The sequence below is a fragment of the Bos taurus genome, chromosome 26 (genome assembly GCF_002263795.3).
Source record: "Bos taurus isolate L1 Dominette 01449 registration number 42190680 breed Hereford chromosome 26, ARS-UCD2.0, whole genome shotgun sequence".
Lineage (NCBI taxonomy): Eukaryota > Metazoa > Chordata > Mammalia > Artiodactyla > Bovidae > Bos > Bos taurus.
Window position 1 is genome coordinate 47,448,072 of NC_037353.1, and position 16,933 is coordinate 47,465,004.

General features: G+C 52.4%; 1 protein-coding gene and 1 long non-coding RNA gene across 8 annotated transcripts in view; one reads left to right on the forward strand and one right to left on the reverse strand.

The window, feature by feature from the left end:
• The first annotated feature begins 8,039 nt into the window (after window positions 1–8,039).
• PTPRE (protein tyrosine phosphatase receptor type E) overlaps window positions 8,040–16,933 on the forward strand; it is a 46,861-nt gene continuing 37,967 nt past the window's right edge. For 4 of the 6 annotated variants that reach the window (XR_003032724.2, XM_059881794.1, NM_001205531.3 and 1 more), the window contains exons 1-4: window positions 8,040–8,166; window positions 13,651–13,750; window positions 14,064–14,137; window positions 15,859–15,995. Coding sequence is in view for 5 of the 6 variants with exons in the window: in XM_059881794.1 (XP_059737777.1) it covers window positions 8,040–8,166; window positions 13,651–13,750; window positions 14,064–14,137; window positions 15,859–15,995 (438 nt within the window). In the remaining variant the exon portion in view is untranslated. Of the gene's footprint in view, window positions 8,167–13,650; window positions 13,751–13,881; window positions 13,944–14,063; window positions 14,138–15,858; window positions 15,996–16,933 lie in introns of those variants that run through there. The other 2 variants (XM_005225846.5, XM_005225845.5) reach the window with 1 other exon arrangement.
• Window positions 8,161–14,068, reverse strand: LOC101902915 (uncharacterized). Of its 2 annotated transcripts, XR_009493030.1 has the most exons (4): window positions 13,941–14,068; window positions 12,322–13,783; window positions 9,667–9,958; window positions 8,161–8,858 (listed from the first exon to the last, which is right to left on the reverse strand). It is a non-coding gene; the product is annotated as an uncharacterized lncRNA (long non-coding RNA). The 2 variants fall into 2 exon arrangements; XR_009493029.1 differs by having other exon boundaries at window positions 9,667–13,783.

The window sequence follows — 16,933 nt, forward strand, 5'->3', positions numbered from 1 at the left end:
TAGAAGCTGTAGATGTTAGACTTTATAAATGCTGATAGCTGCAAGAGTAATTGAGCTGATGTTGAATTTTTTTAAATACTTCGGCTTGGAACATGCATTTTCTCTTCTCTACTCATCATCAGATTTCATTCAAAGAATAATTTGTTAATCAACCTAAGTATCCAAAGATGATAAACTTTTTTCCAAAACAAGCCCCTCTTGGTTTTATTCTGTTCTAAATGATTTGGAAATAGAAGCAGTTTATTAGAATTTAATAGACTTAGTCAACAAATAGAACACCAAAAAACACAACCACAAAGCAAAACCAAAAGCTCTCAGCTTTGGAAACTTTTGTAGAATTGCAGTTATTGAAAATATAGGTTATGAATAAGAAAGCATTAAAATCTATTCTTACAAAAGCAAGGGAGGAAGAAAACACTTTAATGATGACAGCCCACAAGATGCTAATTTGAAAAAAATTACAATTTTATGAAGAAATGTACACATTAAGGATATTAAAAAATATATTCAAAGTGAAACATATTAAGAACAGACAAAGCTAAGAAATTGATTAGAGCTGGTGAATATGTGCTGAGAATAAACATTCATATTCTCATTTTATCTTTACATAGTCAGTATAAAAAGGTTATTTTTTGTCCAAAAATATTGCTGTAATGTGTGAGAAGTGTGAAAGTGAACGTGGCAGTCACTCAGTCATGTCCAACTCTTTGCGCCCCCATGTACTTCAGCTCACCAGGCTCCTCTGTCCATTGAATTTTCCAGGCAAGAATACCAGAGTGGGTAGCCATTCCCTTCTTCAGGGAATCTTTCTGACCCAGGGATCAAACCCAGGTCTCCTGCACTGAAGGCAGATTCTTTACTGTTTGAACCTGTGTTTAGATATGTTAATTGTGTTTTCTAGAATTTTTCAAAATTAAAAAAAATAGTTTTGAACATAACTATTAATAGATTTCCATTTTAATACCACCAAAATGCTCTTCAATAATTAAATATTTTAGAAACCACATTGTTGTTCAACCCCATGGACTGCAGCACGCCAGGCTTCCCTGTCCTTCACCATCTCCTGGAGCTTGCTCAAACTCATGTCCATTGAGTCAGTGATGCCAGTCAACCATCTCGTACTCTGTCATCCGATTCTCCTTCTTTCACTTTTCCAGCATCAGGGTCTTTTCTAATGAGTTGGCTCTGCACTTCAGGCGGCCAAAGTATTGGAGCTTCAGCTTCAGCATCAGTGCTTCCAATGAGTATTCAGGACTGACCTCCTTTAGGATGGACTGGTTGGATCTCCTTGCAGTCCAAGGGACTCTCAGGAGTCTTCAACACCTCAGCTTAAAAGCATCAATTCTTGGGCACTCAGCTTTCTTTATAGTCCAACTCTCACATCCATACATGACTACTGGAAAAACCATAGCTTTGACTAGCTGGACTTTTGTTGGCAAAGTAATGTCTCTGCTTTTTAATATACTGTCTAGGTTTGTCATAGCTTTTCTTCCAAGGAGCAAGTGTCTTTTAATTTTGTGGCTGCAGTCACCATCTGCATTGATTTTGGAGCCCAAGAAAATGAAGTCTGTCACTGTTTCCATTGTTTTCTCATCTATTTACCGTAAAAGTAATGGAATTGGATGCCATGATCTTAGTTTTCTGAATGTTGAGCTTTAAGCCAGCTTTTTCACTCTCCTCTCTCACCTTCACCAAGAGGCTCTTTAGTTTCTCTTCATGTTTTACCATAAGGGTGGTATCATCTGCATATCTGAGGTTGTTGATATTTCTCCTGGCAATCTTGATTTCAGCTTGTGCTTCATCCAGTCTGGCATTTCACATGATGTACTCTACATGTAAGTTAAATAAGCAGGGTGACGATATACAGCCTCGATGTACTCCGTTCCCAATTTGGAACCAGTCCATTGTTCCATGTCCCATTCTAACTGTTGCTTCCTGACCTGCATACAGGTTTCTCAGGAGGCAGGTCAGGTGTTCTGGTATTTCCATTTCTTTAAGAATTTTCCACAGTTTGTTGTGATTCACATAGTCAAAGGCTTTGGCATAGTCAATAAAGCAGAAATAGATGTTTTTTTTTTAATTCTCTTGCTTTTTCGATGATTCTGTGGATGTTGGCAATTGGATCTCTGGTTTCTCTGCCTTTTCTAAATTCAGCTTGAATATCTGGAAGTTCTCAGTTCACATACTATTAAAACCTGGCTTGGAGAATTTTGAGCATTACTTTGCTAGCTTGTGAAATGAGTGCAATTGTGTGGTAGTTTGAACCTTTTTTGGTCTTGCCCTTTTTTGGGATTGGAATGAAAACTGACCTTTTCCAGTCCCTTGGCCACTGCTGAGTTTTCCAAATTTGCATAGAAAGCACATAGCTGTGTTGTTTTAGCCCTTCCTTCACTCTCCAAAGAGTCCTGGTTTAGATGAGAAATTATAGGACATGTGTCCTGAGGGCTCTGAGTGCAGTGGCTTTAAATCCCCAGCATGATAGCTCCTAAACCCTCATCTGCTCCTTTCTGAAGGAACCCCGCCTGTTTTCATAATTGAGAACAATAGAACCTGGTGTTTTAACCATGTGTGAGGGGCTGGAGCAGAAGGAAGAAAGTACTACCCTCTTGGGACTGCAGGGGGCAGTCTGACTCAGTCCGTCAGGACACCCAGGGCCAGCTGGGAAGGACACTTCCTTCCAGGCCCCTCTGGGCAAGAGGGGTCAGCCAGACAGCACCTCCTCAAAGACACCAGGTCATCAGGACTCCAGCCCTAAATGCCCTGGTCTCCCCCCAGCTCCTCTCCCCATTCCTAAGCCGAGCACCCCAACCTCACCTCTGCCCCTCCCCCATGCCCCCCAGATAGAACGCAAGACCCCTCCCTTCCAGCCAAGCCCCAGGTCCCGCTCCTGTTGGCGGTCTGCACTGGAATGGCCCACAGCCCCTTGAAAACCAACTTGTCACTCCCCGCAGGAAAGCAGGGCACTCTCTGTGGGATTTCGGTGAGCGTCTGTGGGGTGCTTTATCTCAGAACCTCGGCTAGCCCATCACATGTCACGGGAGCTCAGGAATTGGTAGCCCGTGTTCCTGTTTCATGCTCCAAGCTAAAATGACCTTTATCCTCAGCCTGGGGCCCCCTCTCCCTGTCTCAGCTAATGAATGAAGTCCCCTCCCATCCACCTTCTGGTCCCTCTGACACCCACTCCTCACACATCGCCTGATTGCCATCCACCTGGATTCCACCTCACATCTCACTTCCCCTCCCTTCCCATGTCCTGGTTTAGTCCAGACCTACTCAGTCTATTGCCTAGACCAGCACATCTCTAGTAATGTATGTGCCGTGCTAAGTCACTTCAGTTGTGTCCGACCCTTGTGACCCCATGGACTGTAGCCTGACAGGCTCCTCTGTCCATGAGGATTCTCCAGGCAAGAATACTGGAGTGGGTTGCCATTTCCTTCTCCAGGGGATCTTCCTGACCCAGGGATCGAACCCAAGTCTCTTGGGTCTCCTGCACTGCAGGCAGGTTCTTTACCACCAGCACCGCCTGGCGTAGAAACCACCCAGGGATCTCCTGAAGGGTGACAGGCCTTGCATTCCTAACAAGCTCCCAGGACCACCCTGGGGCAGCAGAGGCTTCCCCGCACACCCCCACAGCCCCCAACCCCATCTTGGGTGGCTCATGAAGGCTTCTAGTGCTCAATCACTCTGGAAACCTTCCTGGCAGCTCCTTGCTCAGAGTCAAGTTTCTCAGCTTCAGTCTGTGTGAGATCCATCACTCTGCATATATTTGGATTTCAAACATCTGGAATCTGGACTTAGGCCCCAGGAGCTGGCATCTTTGTTCAATGCCCCCAGTGGTTCTATTAATATAGGTTTGGGCGGGGGGGTTGTTTTGTTTTGGCTGCACCACATGGCTCGGTGCGGGGGGACTTAGTTCCCAAAGCAGGGATTGAACCTGGGCCCCAACAGTGAAAGTGCTGAGTCCTAGTCTCTGGACGGCCAGGGAACCCTGATGATGCAGGCCGTTGGTGGAAACAAGCCTCTAACAGCAGGCAGTGCCTTTAACCTGGCACTCAAGGGCCTTCTCAGCGCAGCCCCGTCTTTCTGCCTTTGCTCTTCTCTGCTTCTTCCTGTTCTGGAGCTCCAGCAGAGCAAGCCGTCCGCTCTCTGGACAGTAGGTCGGCCTCCGCCTCCCTCAAGCCTCCGTCCTGCCCTGCTGTGTCCTGGTCAGACCCTCTGGACCCAGCCTCTGCCACCTCCCCGGTGCCGCACAGCCCTCACCTCCCTCCCCTGGGGCTGCGGCCACAAGCCTGGAGCTGGGGTGGGGTCTCGGAGCGGGGATACCCTGTTTCCCATTCACCCTTCCAGCTCCCTGGAGCAGCTCTAGGGCAGGGACTGGACCGTATTCATCTCCCCATTTCCAGGACCAGCATCTACCTGCCCCAGAGTCATTTCCCACAGGAGAGTATTACAAAGGCATCAGATGGAGTTAAGAGGGGCAATTTTAATCCAGGGTATAGCTGGCTGACTTTTAATGGGTGTACAAACAAAGTCTGCTTTGTTGGAAATAAACCGTTTCGATGATCTCAGTTCCATAGAGCAGTGTGCCCCACGCCTCACAGTACTGAACATTTGATGGGCACACAAGTACAGATTAAGTGCAAATCGTTAAAGTCCAGTGTGGGTTTAATTGCTGTTTGAAGCATTATTTTTATCAGGTAGCTTGTGTAAACTGTTTGGGGTGAACGGCCGGGGACTGGCAAGGCGTCATTGGTCACATAGTGTAAGTGCTCAGTTCCCGGACTCTAGGTGGTGGGGTTGATTTGAACTCTGGAAGGACTGATGCTGAAGCTGAAACTAATCCTTTGGCCACCTGATGCAAAGAGCTGACTCACTGGAAAAGACCCTGATACTGGGAAAGATTGAAGGTGGGAGGAGAAGGGGACAACAGAGGATGAGATGGTTGGATGGCATCACCGACGCGATGGACATGAGTCTGAGTAACCTCCGGGAGTTGGTGATGGACAGGGAGGCCTGGCGTGTTGCAGTCAGTGGGGTCGCAGAGTCAGACACGACTGAGCGACTGAACTGAGCTGAACTGAGCTGAGTGTTTAGTGCCCTCTGCTGGTCATTCTGGGCAAATCACCTGCTGCTCCCGGATATACCTGCAGACCTCGTGGTGTCTGATACCTGATGGGATGGTCTTGTCTGGCCTCCCCTTAGACTGTTGAACATTTGGAAGAGAGGGTTTTTAAATTAACCTATTGGTGAGAAAAATGTTCCACCTAGGAGTTCTGCCTCTCTGTGTTGTATTAAACCAGTTAATACTTTCTAATTAATTACTCTACAGTTTACTCAAATACTTTTTAGTGATCTCATTTCTTTTTTTTTTTTTCATTTCTTTATTGAAGTATCATTAATTTAAAATGCTGTTAGTTTAAATTGCACAGCACAGTGATTCACTTTTGTATATATTCTTATATATATAAAAGATTCAGTTGAGTTCAGTTCAGTCGCTCAGTCGTGTCTGACTCTTTGCAACCCCATGGACTGCAGCACACCAGGCCTCCCTGTCCATCACCAGCTCCCGGAGCTTGCTCAAACTCATGTCCATCGAGTCGGTGGTGCCATCCAACCATCTCATCCTCTGTCGTCCCCTTCTCCTCCTGCCTTCAATCTTTCCCGGCATCAGGGTCTTCTTTTTCAGATTCTCTTCCATCATAGTTTATCACTAGATATTGAATGTAGTCCCCTGTGCTCTATAGTAGGCCCCTGTGGTCTACCTATCTTATGTATAATAGTGTGTATGTTAATCCCAAGCATCTCATTTATTCCCCTTCACCCCTTGTCCCCCTTTGGTAGCCATAGGTTTGTTTTCTGTGTCTGTGAGTCTATTTCTTTTTTGTAAATAAGTTCATTTGTATCGTTTTTTTTAGATTCCACATAAGTGATATCATGATATTTGTCTCTCTCTGACTTACTTCACTCAGTATAATAATCTCTAGGTCCGTCCATGTTGCTGTAAATGGCCTTATTTCCTTGTAAAAGGAATGAGTACCATTCCATTGTGCATCTGTACCACTTCTTACTTATCCATATATGAAGAGTATCGTGACAGCACTCAGTAACAATTTATTTAATGCACTGTATGCAGAGCTGCCTGTCAGGGGTTGAGAGCTTTTGCCTCCAATTGTTCTGGGTTCCATTCGGGGCTCTTGCATTTCCTCTGAACAGAGTTCAGGCCGGTTCCCCCACAGGGCCTCAGTTTCTCAGTCCTGGAGGGATAACTGTGGGGCTGGTACCCATAGAAAAGGTCTAGCACACAGTAGGCACTCACAGAATGCGAGCTGTTTTGTGTGTATGGCTCGCTTTCTAAATCTGAAATATATTTTGGAAAAAAAAGAGAGGAAGGGACTGGAAGTGCTGATTGGGACGATGGCAGTTGCTCGGGGATAATTGCTGTAGATGCGCTTGGAATGGTCTCGTTCTAATAGTGGTGATTGCCGGGAGATGATCGGCACTTTTTTGCGCTCGCTCAAATTATGAGGAACCCGTGTTTCTTGGCTTTGGTCCATTCGTATTTCTGAGAAGGCTTCTTGCTGGGAAGTGCTGCCTGTGGGCCCGGGCACCCAGGCTGACCATGGGTGGGTTTATGGATGAAACGGGGGGTGGTGTCCAGGAGAGAGGACGCGCCTGCCATGGCAGCATCAGATCCCGCTTGGCAGGTGCCACTGCCCGCCTTCACCTGCAGGGAGCAGGCGGGGTTTAGGAGGGCTTTCTCCACCACACAGAGGTCACGTCAGGATTCCCAAGGGTCTGTGGCATCTTGGCAAACCGCAGCGCCAAGTGGGAGTCGCAGGTGACATCCTGCAGGTCTCATGGGCGAAAGAGCCTTTTTCTCTATTGAGCCACGTCACGGTCCAGGCTTGCCCAGTGCATCCATCCATCCACCCAACAGATACTTTCCTCTGCCCCAAGGTGCCCGAGTGGCTCTGCCAGATGAGCTGACCACCCCGTGCCCCAGGCAGGGGCTTCCCTCTGCTTCCCCTGAGAGCTCAGACCCGAGCAGAGCCAGATGCAAGGCTGTCAGCCCGGAGTCGAGAAGCTTAGATGAGATGATGCAGGAACACTGCAGGCCAAGTGTTCGGCTGCGAGGGGCAGCAACAGGTGGCCAGAACCTCATCCCCGTCAGCGCTCACACCTCACCAGGGAGGGGACAGAGCTGGGCTTTATGACAGTTAGTGAGGCTCTGGAGTGGGGACCGGTGGACGACCAGGGGCTGGAAGTATTCAGGAACCTTTTCCTGTAGCTCGGGTGGGAGGCAGTCCAGGCCAGCACCTGGGAATAAGGGCCAGGCTGTGGCTGCGGTTGTGACCACGGGGACAGCAGAGGTGGATCCTGTGCTGGTGGCCGGAGCCCCACTCCCGATCCCCCGGTCCTGTGACCACAGGCCGGTCAACCCGCTCCTCCCTGAGCCCGTGATCCTTCCCGAGGGCAGTGATGCTGCCGTGAGGCAGCACAGGAACACTCCGCCGTGTCCCGGCGGGCAGCGAACTGCTCCTACATGTTCAGCCAGTTACCGTCGGCGGCAATCCAGAAGCCAGGGTGAGCCGCCTCTTTGAAGGGCTGGGAAGCTGCTGCTCAGAATCCCAGACGGCGTGTGGTTCTGAGTCTTTTCTTCCCAGGCACGTCCAAGTTCTTGTTTGTCTCCTCTCTCCCCCTTAAAACAGACAAACAAAAAAGGAAACTAACCTGAACAGCAGGAGTGTCTATAACCTAAGGGTAGTCATGGAGTTCCTAACCAGGCTTGTTCTAAGTTGAAATTAATTCCCAAGTGCAGGTGGAAATCGTGCCGGTACACAGACCTCTCCTGCTAGACAGACCTCTCCGAAAGCACCCCCAGGCCACCCTGATCCCCGGTCCACCCTGTGTTTTTGTTTTTGTTTTTGTTCCTGGGTCCCTCTGTGTCTTCCTTGAGCTTCCCGCCTCGTGGAAGCTGGCCAGCCCCAGGTGGGCGGTGGCGAGTCCTCTGAGCCCCTCCTGCCTCTTCCAGGGTCGCTATGGAGCCCTTCTGTCCGTTCCTGCTGGCCGGTGTTAGCCTGCCCCTCGCCAAGGCTCTCAAGGGCAACGAGACCACCACCACCACCACCCCCACCGCTCAGAGCAACTGGACCTCCACGACCGCAGGTACGACCCCGCCGCCTCTTTCCCTCTGTCCTCCCGCCCCCACGGCCCCCTCCCTCTCCTCCTGATTAGCTTGTGAGGTGATGGGCAGGTAGGTGGCCTCCTCAGCCTGCTTCTGATGTTGTGAGTCTGTAAATCAAGCTGGCTAGGAACAGGTACCCAGGATTTGACTGGAGCAAAGCTGGGCACTCAGAAGGCAGCAGACATAAGCCTGGGCTGAGAGTCGGATCAGCTCCAGTGGGAGCAGGAGAAACACTCCACTGTGAGGGACCCAGTTGAGACCAATCCTGAACAAACACTGATGAGTCCATAGCAGGTATTTAAACGCTGGCATGACGTTTGATGACATTCACTAAGAAATTAATATTTTGGATGATGAGATATTGGTATAGTAGTTGGGTTTATTTAAAAGAAAATAAGAGACAAAGGTCCAAGTAGTCAAAGCTATGGTTTTTCCAGTAGTCATGTACTGATGTGAGAGCTGGACCGTAAAGAAGGCTGAGTGCCGAAGAATTGATGCTTTCAAACTGTGGTGTTAGAGAAGATTCTTGAGAGTCCCTTGGACAGCAAGGCGATCAAACCAGTCAATCCTAAAGGAAATTAACCCTGAATATTCATTGGAAGGACTGATGTTGAAGCTCCAATCCTTTGGCCACCTGATGCAAAGAGCCAACTCGTTGGAAAAGGCCTTTATGCTGGAAAAGACAGAAGGCAGGAGAAGGGGACGACAGAGGGTGAGATGGTTGGATGGCATCACCAACTCGATGGACATGAGTTTGAATAAACTCCAGGAGTTGGTGATGGACAGGGAGGCCTGGCGTGCTGCAGTTCATAGAGTCACAAAGAGTCGAACACGACTTAACGATTGAACAACAAAGCGCCTGTTACCTTTTAGAGACGCATACTTGAGTATGCAGAAGAAAGGGATAAGGTGCCTAGGGATGACCTGGAAAAGGGTGAGTGGCCAGGCAGGAGGTGGTCAGGGCTGTGGACCCACAGGGTTGATCCAAGAAAGTCTGGAGGCAGATACACAGGGGGTTCTTACTCTAGCCTGTCACTGATTTCATACGTTGGAAGTTAGAAAGGAGGAAAGGGAAAAGAATGCTGGATACATGTGGCAAGAGAAACATGCTAGGTGCGCAGACAGGGAAAGGAAGAGCACACGTCACATGGTCCCACGTGAGCGAGATGCCCGGCACAGGCTGATCACTGCGGGCAGCCGTGTATGAGTGGCTGACTGGGGCTGGGGCGGGGGACGGGGATTGACCACAGATGGGCAGGAGCGATCTCAGTGGGTTGGTGAAGTTCTAAAGCTGGATGCTGGTGATGGCTGCACGACTGTGAATTTACTAAAACACATTGAATTGCGTGCTCAGAATGGGTGTGTTTTATAGCTGGTAAATTTCACCTCCATAAGACAAAGTAAATGCTACGCAAAGTTAAAAGAAGAGCAGGGAAGGAGAGAAGAGGAGAAGCAAGAGCAAACGCTGCTCAATCGCCCACCTGTGTTCACACCCAGCTCTGCCGCTGAGCGGCTGAGTGGCCTCGGCCTTGAGTAAGTCGCTGCACCACCTCGTGCTTCGGTGTCCCCGTTCGCAAGGTGTGATGACAGTACCCACTTCAGCCGGTGCTGAGCGGATTGACAGAGACAGCCGTGCAGGGGTGTAGAGCACTCCTCAATGTTGGCTGTTTGTAGCAGAAGACTGCTGGAGGTGGCCTATTCCCTGGCCAGACTCTCACCGCCCAGAGAGCTGGCTGTCCAGCATCTTTTAGCATCTCCTTCTTGGACGTGTGCCTGACACAGAGGGAGACCCCGCTGGGTGAGTTCTGAGCCCCCGAGGAGCTGATGGGAGCATCCTGGGCACCCCATGCCTCCCGGGTAGACTTGTAGGCCTGTGTGTGTTTGCTGGCTCCTGCCCGTGGCGGGTCAGCAGGAGTCTGTAACCAGCGGGGGGCTGGACCCCCTCCCCCTCCCCCTGGGGCTGTTAGTCCCACCCGGCTGCTCCAACCCCACCCCGTCCTTCCCCCAAGACTCCCAGACGTAGCACTCCAGGACTTCTGTGATAGGGCTGGGTCAGGGTTCTTCAGAAAAATGGAGTCCACAAAATGTATACTTATGTCTATACTTATACTTATTACAAGGAACTGGCTCACTCGATTGTGGAGGCTGGTAAGTCCAAAATCTGCAGAGCCAGTGCCCTAGTTTCAGTCCAGAGACTGGCAGGCTGCTCTAGAAGCAGAAGGCGTGATGCCCCATTTGGAAGGCAGTCAGGCAGGAAGAATTCCCTCTTACTCACAGGGAGGCTCCGGCTTTTTGTTCTGTTCAGACCTTCAACTGATCAGATGTGGCCCACCCACCGTGAAGAGGGCAGTCTGCTTTTCTCAGAATAACAACTCAGACATTGATTCTCATCCAAACGGCGTCCCTCTAGAAACACCCAGATTACTCAGATATATTAACCAATTATCTGAACACTTTGTGGCCAGTCAAGTTGACCCATGAAATTAAGCATCACGACTTGGTCATGGTGAGCCTTCAGGAAAACAGAGACTATCAACTTCCCTCCAGAAAGAGGTGCACCAAGGTGATTAGAGTTGGTACCATTCAGCCTAGGGTCAGGAGTTCAAGCCCCATCCAGCCTGAGGGCTTCACATGATTTCCTGACTTTGAACAAACCTCCTACAAAGGCCCCTGAGAGCGGGGAGAATTGAGGTTCCCTGCTGACCTAAGTCTCCGGCCAGGAGAGCAGTTCCAGGTGCCTGACCTGGATCTTCGGCAACTAGCAGCACTGTCTTCATGTTGAAACTCCAGAGAAATCCACAGCCACAGAAAAGAAAGACCAGAAATGGCAGCAGATAGAAACTGCATTCAGCACACTGCCTTGCTCCAAGCTGGCCCTCTGGGTACCGGGTCACTGGCAAGCACTGCAGCTGGGACCCTCGGGACAGTGCTTCCCAAGGCCAGGCAGAGAGAAGCTGGCCTCTGCTGGCCCAGGGCTCAGCAGCTGCAGGATCATTTAGCAAAACTTTTCAACCCAGCAGAGCATACTTTGCCCCAAAGTAGGGAGGAAAGGCCGCAGTGGTGTTGATGCACCTGGAGGTGGCAGCAGGGGCACCACCAGCGTGACTGGCTCCCCAGTCCTAGGCTCACCTAGAAATAAAATGACCGACCGATAACTCAGCTCTCTGGGGCAGAGGCTTCCCAGGTGGCGCTAGTGGTGAAGAGCCCGCCTGCCAATGCAGGAGACATAAGAGACGGGGGTTCGATCCCTGGCTGGGGAAGATCCCCTGTAGGAGGGCATGACAACCCACTCCAGTGTCCTTGCCTGGAGAGTCTCATGGACAGAGGAGCCTGGTGGGCTACAGTCTGTAGGGTTGCACAGAGTCGGACACGACTGAAGTGACTTAGCACACACAGGGCTGAGGCAGAACCAAGGGGCTTCCCCACCCACCGCCGCCCAGCCCTGCCTCACAGGGCCGTCCATCCCAGTGGGTGGTCTGCACAAGTTGAAGTGTGCAGATGCACTGGTAAGGCCTGAACTCCCAGGACAGCCCCCGACTTTTAATCCCCAAGACCAGATTCCTGCACACCAGCGCACACACATGCACACCTCTCAGCTGTGTGGGCATGTGCATTTGCACGAACATCTGTCCACACCTGACTTGGAGTACTGGCTGCATAGAGTTGGGGGAGATTTGGGGGGAAGGCTGCCCCGAGTAGACCACCAGCCTACTTACCTCCGGGAAAACCCCCCTCTGCTCCCCCTGCTTGGACCCTCAGCCCCACCCAGTCTGAGCTACCTCAGTGTGAAGTGAAAACAGAAAGTGACTCAAATTTCCTCTTAGTCACCACACCGACTTCCCATGCAGAGCCCATTGGTGGCCCTGGGTGGGACACAACCCAGCCTGCGGAGGCCCAGGTTGGCTTTCAAAACTGCATTTAGATTGAATTGCTCACCGATATTTAAAAATCCGATCATTTTTACATAAAAATGGAGATTTCTCCTTTTGGTGAATTAGAGAATTAAGCTCTTGAGCTGCATCTTTCCTTGGTCCCAGTGGGTTGGGGTTGAGATACATCCAGTCCAGCAAGACAGCCACGCACACCCCCAGCTCTCCCGAGCCCCCCCGAGCCTGCTGGTCCCTGGGGGTCCGCACCTGACCTCTGCCTTCCAGAAGAGAGGCAGCTGTGACATCTGACGGAAAGCCAGAGCAGGGAATCCTGTTTGCCACTGTGATCGGTCACTTCTGTCCACATGCACAGCCCCTCTCTGGGGCCTTGGGCCATTCAGCCCCAGTTCTTGCGGGAGTGCCCTGGAATGTGAGGTGCTCCTTGGGGAGTGAGGGCATTTTGGTGAGGAAGGGGACATCCTGAGGAGGCAGGAGCAGAGTCAGCGTCAGGGGAGAAGGTGGGGTCTGAGGGTGGCAGCCAGGCCACCAGAGCCTGCTGGAATTCGGGCTTGGAGGGCAGGTCGCGGGTAGCCATGTTGTGTCCAGAGATGGGGGAACCTGCTGGTGGAGGTAAGGGGTGAAGGGGGAGCAAGGGTGAGTCTGGGCAGGCGGGATCAGGAGGCGGGATCAGGAGGCGGGTTCGGGAAGCGGGATCAGGAGCTCGTAACTCTGAGAGGCCGGCTCACCACGTGGCAACAGGTCTCTTTCTAGCCGAAGGTCAGGCTGCTGGCCTGTGCCCTGAGCTCGTATGGAGGCCTGGGGGGGCTCCTCACCCATCCTGGGACAGAGCAGGGGACGTCTGCACCCCCTCTGTCCTCCATCTTCTGTTATGGGGAGCGTCAGGTGCGCAGGACCTGGGGAAACAGGCCAATGGGGGTCTGGGCCCTCCCTACCCTGCAGCAGGGGGCCTCGGGCCAGTCAGGTAACCGGATCCCTGGATTGGGCTCTTCTCAATTACGTGCTGGGCATCTAAGTGGAGGCGCCTGGGTGGATACCAGCGACCAGGATGGTGGATTGCCTGGCAAACCTGTGAAGCAGGGAGCCAGCGTCCAAGATGAGGGGCTCTGGAAGGAGAGAGCTTGCAAGCTGTGTAAAGCGGGGCGCTGTTGTCCAGGGTGAAGGACTGTTGAAGGAGAGGGTTTACAAACTGTTAAGTGGTTCTGGTATGAGGAAGAAGGGTCCACAGGGAGGGATTGCTTTGCAAATTGTGAAGCTGGGCGCTGGTGTCCAGGGTGAAGGACTGTTGAAGGAGAGGGTTTACAAACTGTTAAGTGGGGTTCTGGTATGAGGAAGAAGGGTCCTTAGGGAGGGACTGCTTTGCAAATTGTGAAGCTGGGCACTGGTGTCCAGGAAGAAGGGCCGATGGGGCGGGGGCTAATTGGTGGCCTGTGAAGCCAGGTCTGGTGTCAGGGAAGAGGGGCTGGTGGGGTGGGGGCCGCTCCGCACGCCGTGAGCCTGGTGCTGGGGGCCGCCCCCTGCCCAGACCCCCACTGCCCTCGTGTGGGAGTCCTGACAAGGGGCCCGCTCCCCCACCAGGCCCCCCGGCCCCCGGCGCGCCGCAGCCCCTGCTGGCCTGGCTCCTGCTGCCCCTGCTAGTCTTCCTGCTCTTTCTGCTGCTCGCCGCCTACTTCTTCAGGTAGGAGTGTCCGGGCCGCTGACTCGCCCCGACCTGCTGGGGAGGAAATGATGCGGAGAGGGAGGCTGTGACTGGGGGCGGGCGGGCGGGCGGAGCTGGGCGGCTGAAGGCAGGGCTGCGGGCAGGGACCCGGGACCCGGGCGGGCAGCGGCTCAGCCATGAGCAGCAGAAGCAGCTTCTCCCGGCTCACCTGGTGGGTATCCCCTGCTGGGTATCCCCTGCTGGGTCACCCCACGGCCCTGGGCTCTGGGCTGGCTCCCTGGGCTCTGGGCCAGCTCCCTGGACTGACCCCCTAACGGTCTGTGTCTCTAAGGTTCCGGAAGCAGAGGAAGGCGGTGGTCAGTGCCAACGACAAGAAGATGCCCAACGGGATCCTCGAAGAGCAAGGTAAGGGGGGGACCCGGACGGGGCTGGGCGGAGGTGTGCCTTCCTCGCAGCTTAACATTTAAACCATAAACCCCTCCAGCTTTGCGACTCTCATCTGGCATTACCTGGCATCATGCTCTCTTTTATAATCAGTGCTTCCCCGTTTCAGAGCTTTCGTCATTTTCTCTCCGGTGTGAAACAGACGTTTGAGGCATTTCAGTTTGTGGCTTTGGAGGGAGACGGTGTTCCACATCCTGTCGTTTTTACAGGATTTTGAAACATCTAACATTTATCAGGGAGTCTTAGATCAGCCTTCGATGAGACGGGTGGGCTCATCACCAACCTTTTCAGAAGGGCCTCCCTGGCCCCCGAATCCGCACTGCTTTTCAGGTCAGATGAAAGAAGGGAATTGACGGAGCAACGCGGAGGGTCAGGGGCATTCCCTATCATTTTTTTTTAGGTTCCAGATTCAGCTACTGACTTGTAAATGCCCCTTTACAAAGGCACATTGGTGTTCTTCCCATGTGCTGAGATGTCCGAGAGAGGTGCGTGAGGCAGAAGCTTTTAAAAATACCAGTTCACACCAGTGACTACGACTTCCTCAGTCAGCTTGCTGCTGACTTGTTCCGTGGTTTGGGGGGACAGAAGTGCTGTCAAACTTCACCTGAATTGCAGAACTGACCCAGGACTCTGCAGAGAGTTCTCAGCAGCGAGGAACCTCGGCCAGATCCAGGAGGGCAGTTTTGCGGGGCTGGGGGAACCCGCGACCATGCTTAGATGATGGCACATGGCCTCCAGGCCCCTCCTTCCTGCCTCCTGCTCCTGCCCTGCCCGCCCTAACAGCCCGGATGGGGTGAGGAGGGTGTGGCTGGCGAGGCCGCCTAGCTCATTCTGGAGTGTCCGTCTCTGGGAGGGGTGAGCCCTTGGGGGCAGTTCTTGACGGGGCGTAGGAACAACTCTGCAGGTGGGGACTGGCCCTGCCACCAGTGACAGCAGAGCGATGTGGCCTCGTGGAGGGCAGCGGCTCGTTCTCTAGGATGGGAAGCACATGCCTCGGGGGTCGCTGTCTGTCTTGCTGAGTTTGTGGAGGCAGCTTGTCCAGGGACCCCCTTGCAGTCTGGCCCTTCTCCTTTTCGAAGCCTCTAGCCCCTCCCCCTCAAAAACCCAGGGGTGCTTTCTCTTATTTCTCCTGGAGCTGATGGGGTTTGAGTAACTGTTGCAAAGGTTACTGTCGCTACCTTTGTTAACCAGGACTATCTGTTACAAAGATAAGGCTATGGGGGCCTCCTAACTGGACAGGTCCCCAGTAGTTACCAGTTTATGCCCATGGGGGCCTCCTATCTGGACAGGTCCCCAGTGTGTTACCAGTTTGTGCCCAGAAACCTGTCGTTACTCAACTCTGTTCCAAGCCTGGAGTGTGAAGGTGCCTAAGCCCTTTGTAGAAGGAGCAGGGGACAGACGGAAAGACAGGTAGGTGGGTGGGTGAGTGAGCTGGGAGGATAAGGCATCTCTGGTTGGCAAGAGCAGGTAACACCAGCCAGAGGGGGCCATCTATCCGTCACAACAAGTGATGAGGATATGTTGTAGGAGACAGAGCTTGCCTTCAGCTGCTCATGGTCTGAGAGGAACATCCCTCTCCAGCTGCGTCATTCCTCCAGAAGGTTGTCCGTCTGTCTGGTTAGTAAGTCACCGGCACATCTGGGAGCACGGCTCAATGGCCCCTGTTTCTGTTGACCCCACAGAGCAGCAGAGAGTGATGCTTCTCAGCAGGTCCCCGTCGGGGCCAAAGAAGTACTTCCCCATCCCCGTGGCACACCTGGAGGATGAGATCCGTGCCCGCTCGGCGGATGACTGCAAGCGGTTTCGGGAGGAGTTCAATGTGAGTCTGGGCCCTCTGTCTCATCATGTGGAAGGGAGCTGGGATGTGGGGTGTTGTGTTACAGGATAAATTACCCCAAAGGCGCAGAACGCTCACATCCACCAAGACGCAGCCCCCGAACCAGGGTTCCAAGGAAACCCGATTTCTGCCGCAATGCCCTCCGCTGACCCTCATCCCCGTTGATAAGATGAGACGGTTGAGGGGGAGCTTCAGAGCCTCCTTCCAAGTCACACACCCTGAGCGATGAGTTCTGAATCAAGTAAGAAGGCGGCGCCGTTATCCCAGTGATGTGCACGACCCGGGCGAGCGGACCGTGGGTGACAATTTGACGCTGAGAGCTAAGGAGCCCTCGGACCACCCTGCACAACCTCAGACAGTCTAGAGGGCGGCCGTGAGGGGACATCACCCTGCCTCCACAGCCCTGTGATTCTGCCCGAGTCAGGGTGTTGGTCCTGCTACCGCTGTTTTCGATGAACTTAACAATGGCAAAATGAATGTCCCAGGGATGGGGAGCCTGGTGGGCCGCCATCTATGGGATTGCACAGAGTTGGACATGACTGAAGTGACTTAGGAGCAGCAGCAGCAACAATGGCAAAGCTAACTAAGATGAATTTAACCAACTGGTCCAGCCGGCTGGTAGCAAACAGAGCCTCCTCTCAACAAAAATACAAGTGTACAATAATGACGCCTCCCCTTGAGTTGCTAATATTTAATGTCCCATGAATTGTGAAGCTGCTAGACAGATAGATGATAGGTAGAGAGACAGGTAGAGAGACAGACAGACAGCTAGATAGACAGACACATAGAGAGATAGACAGGTGGGGGGATAGGTAGATACACACACAGATAACAATAGAGGGATGGAGGGCCAGGTGGACAGATAGACGCTTGGGTGCCCAAGCAGACAGACAGACACTGGGAAAGGCTGCTCAGTGTTT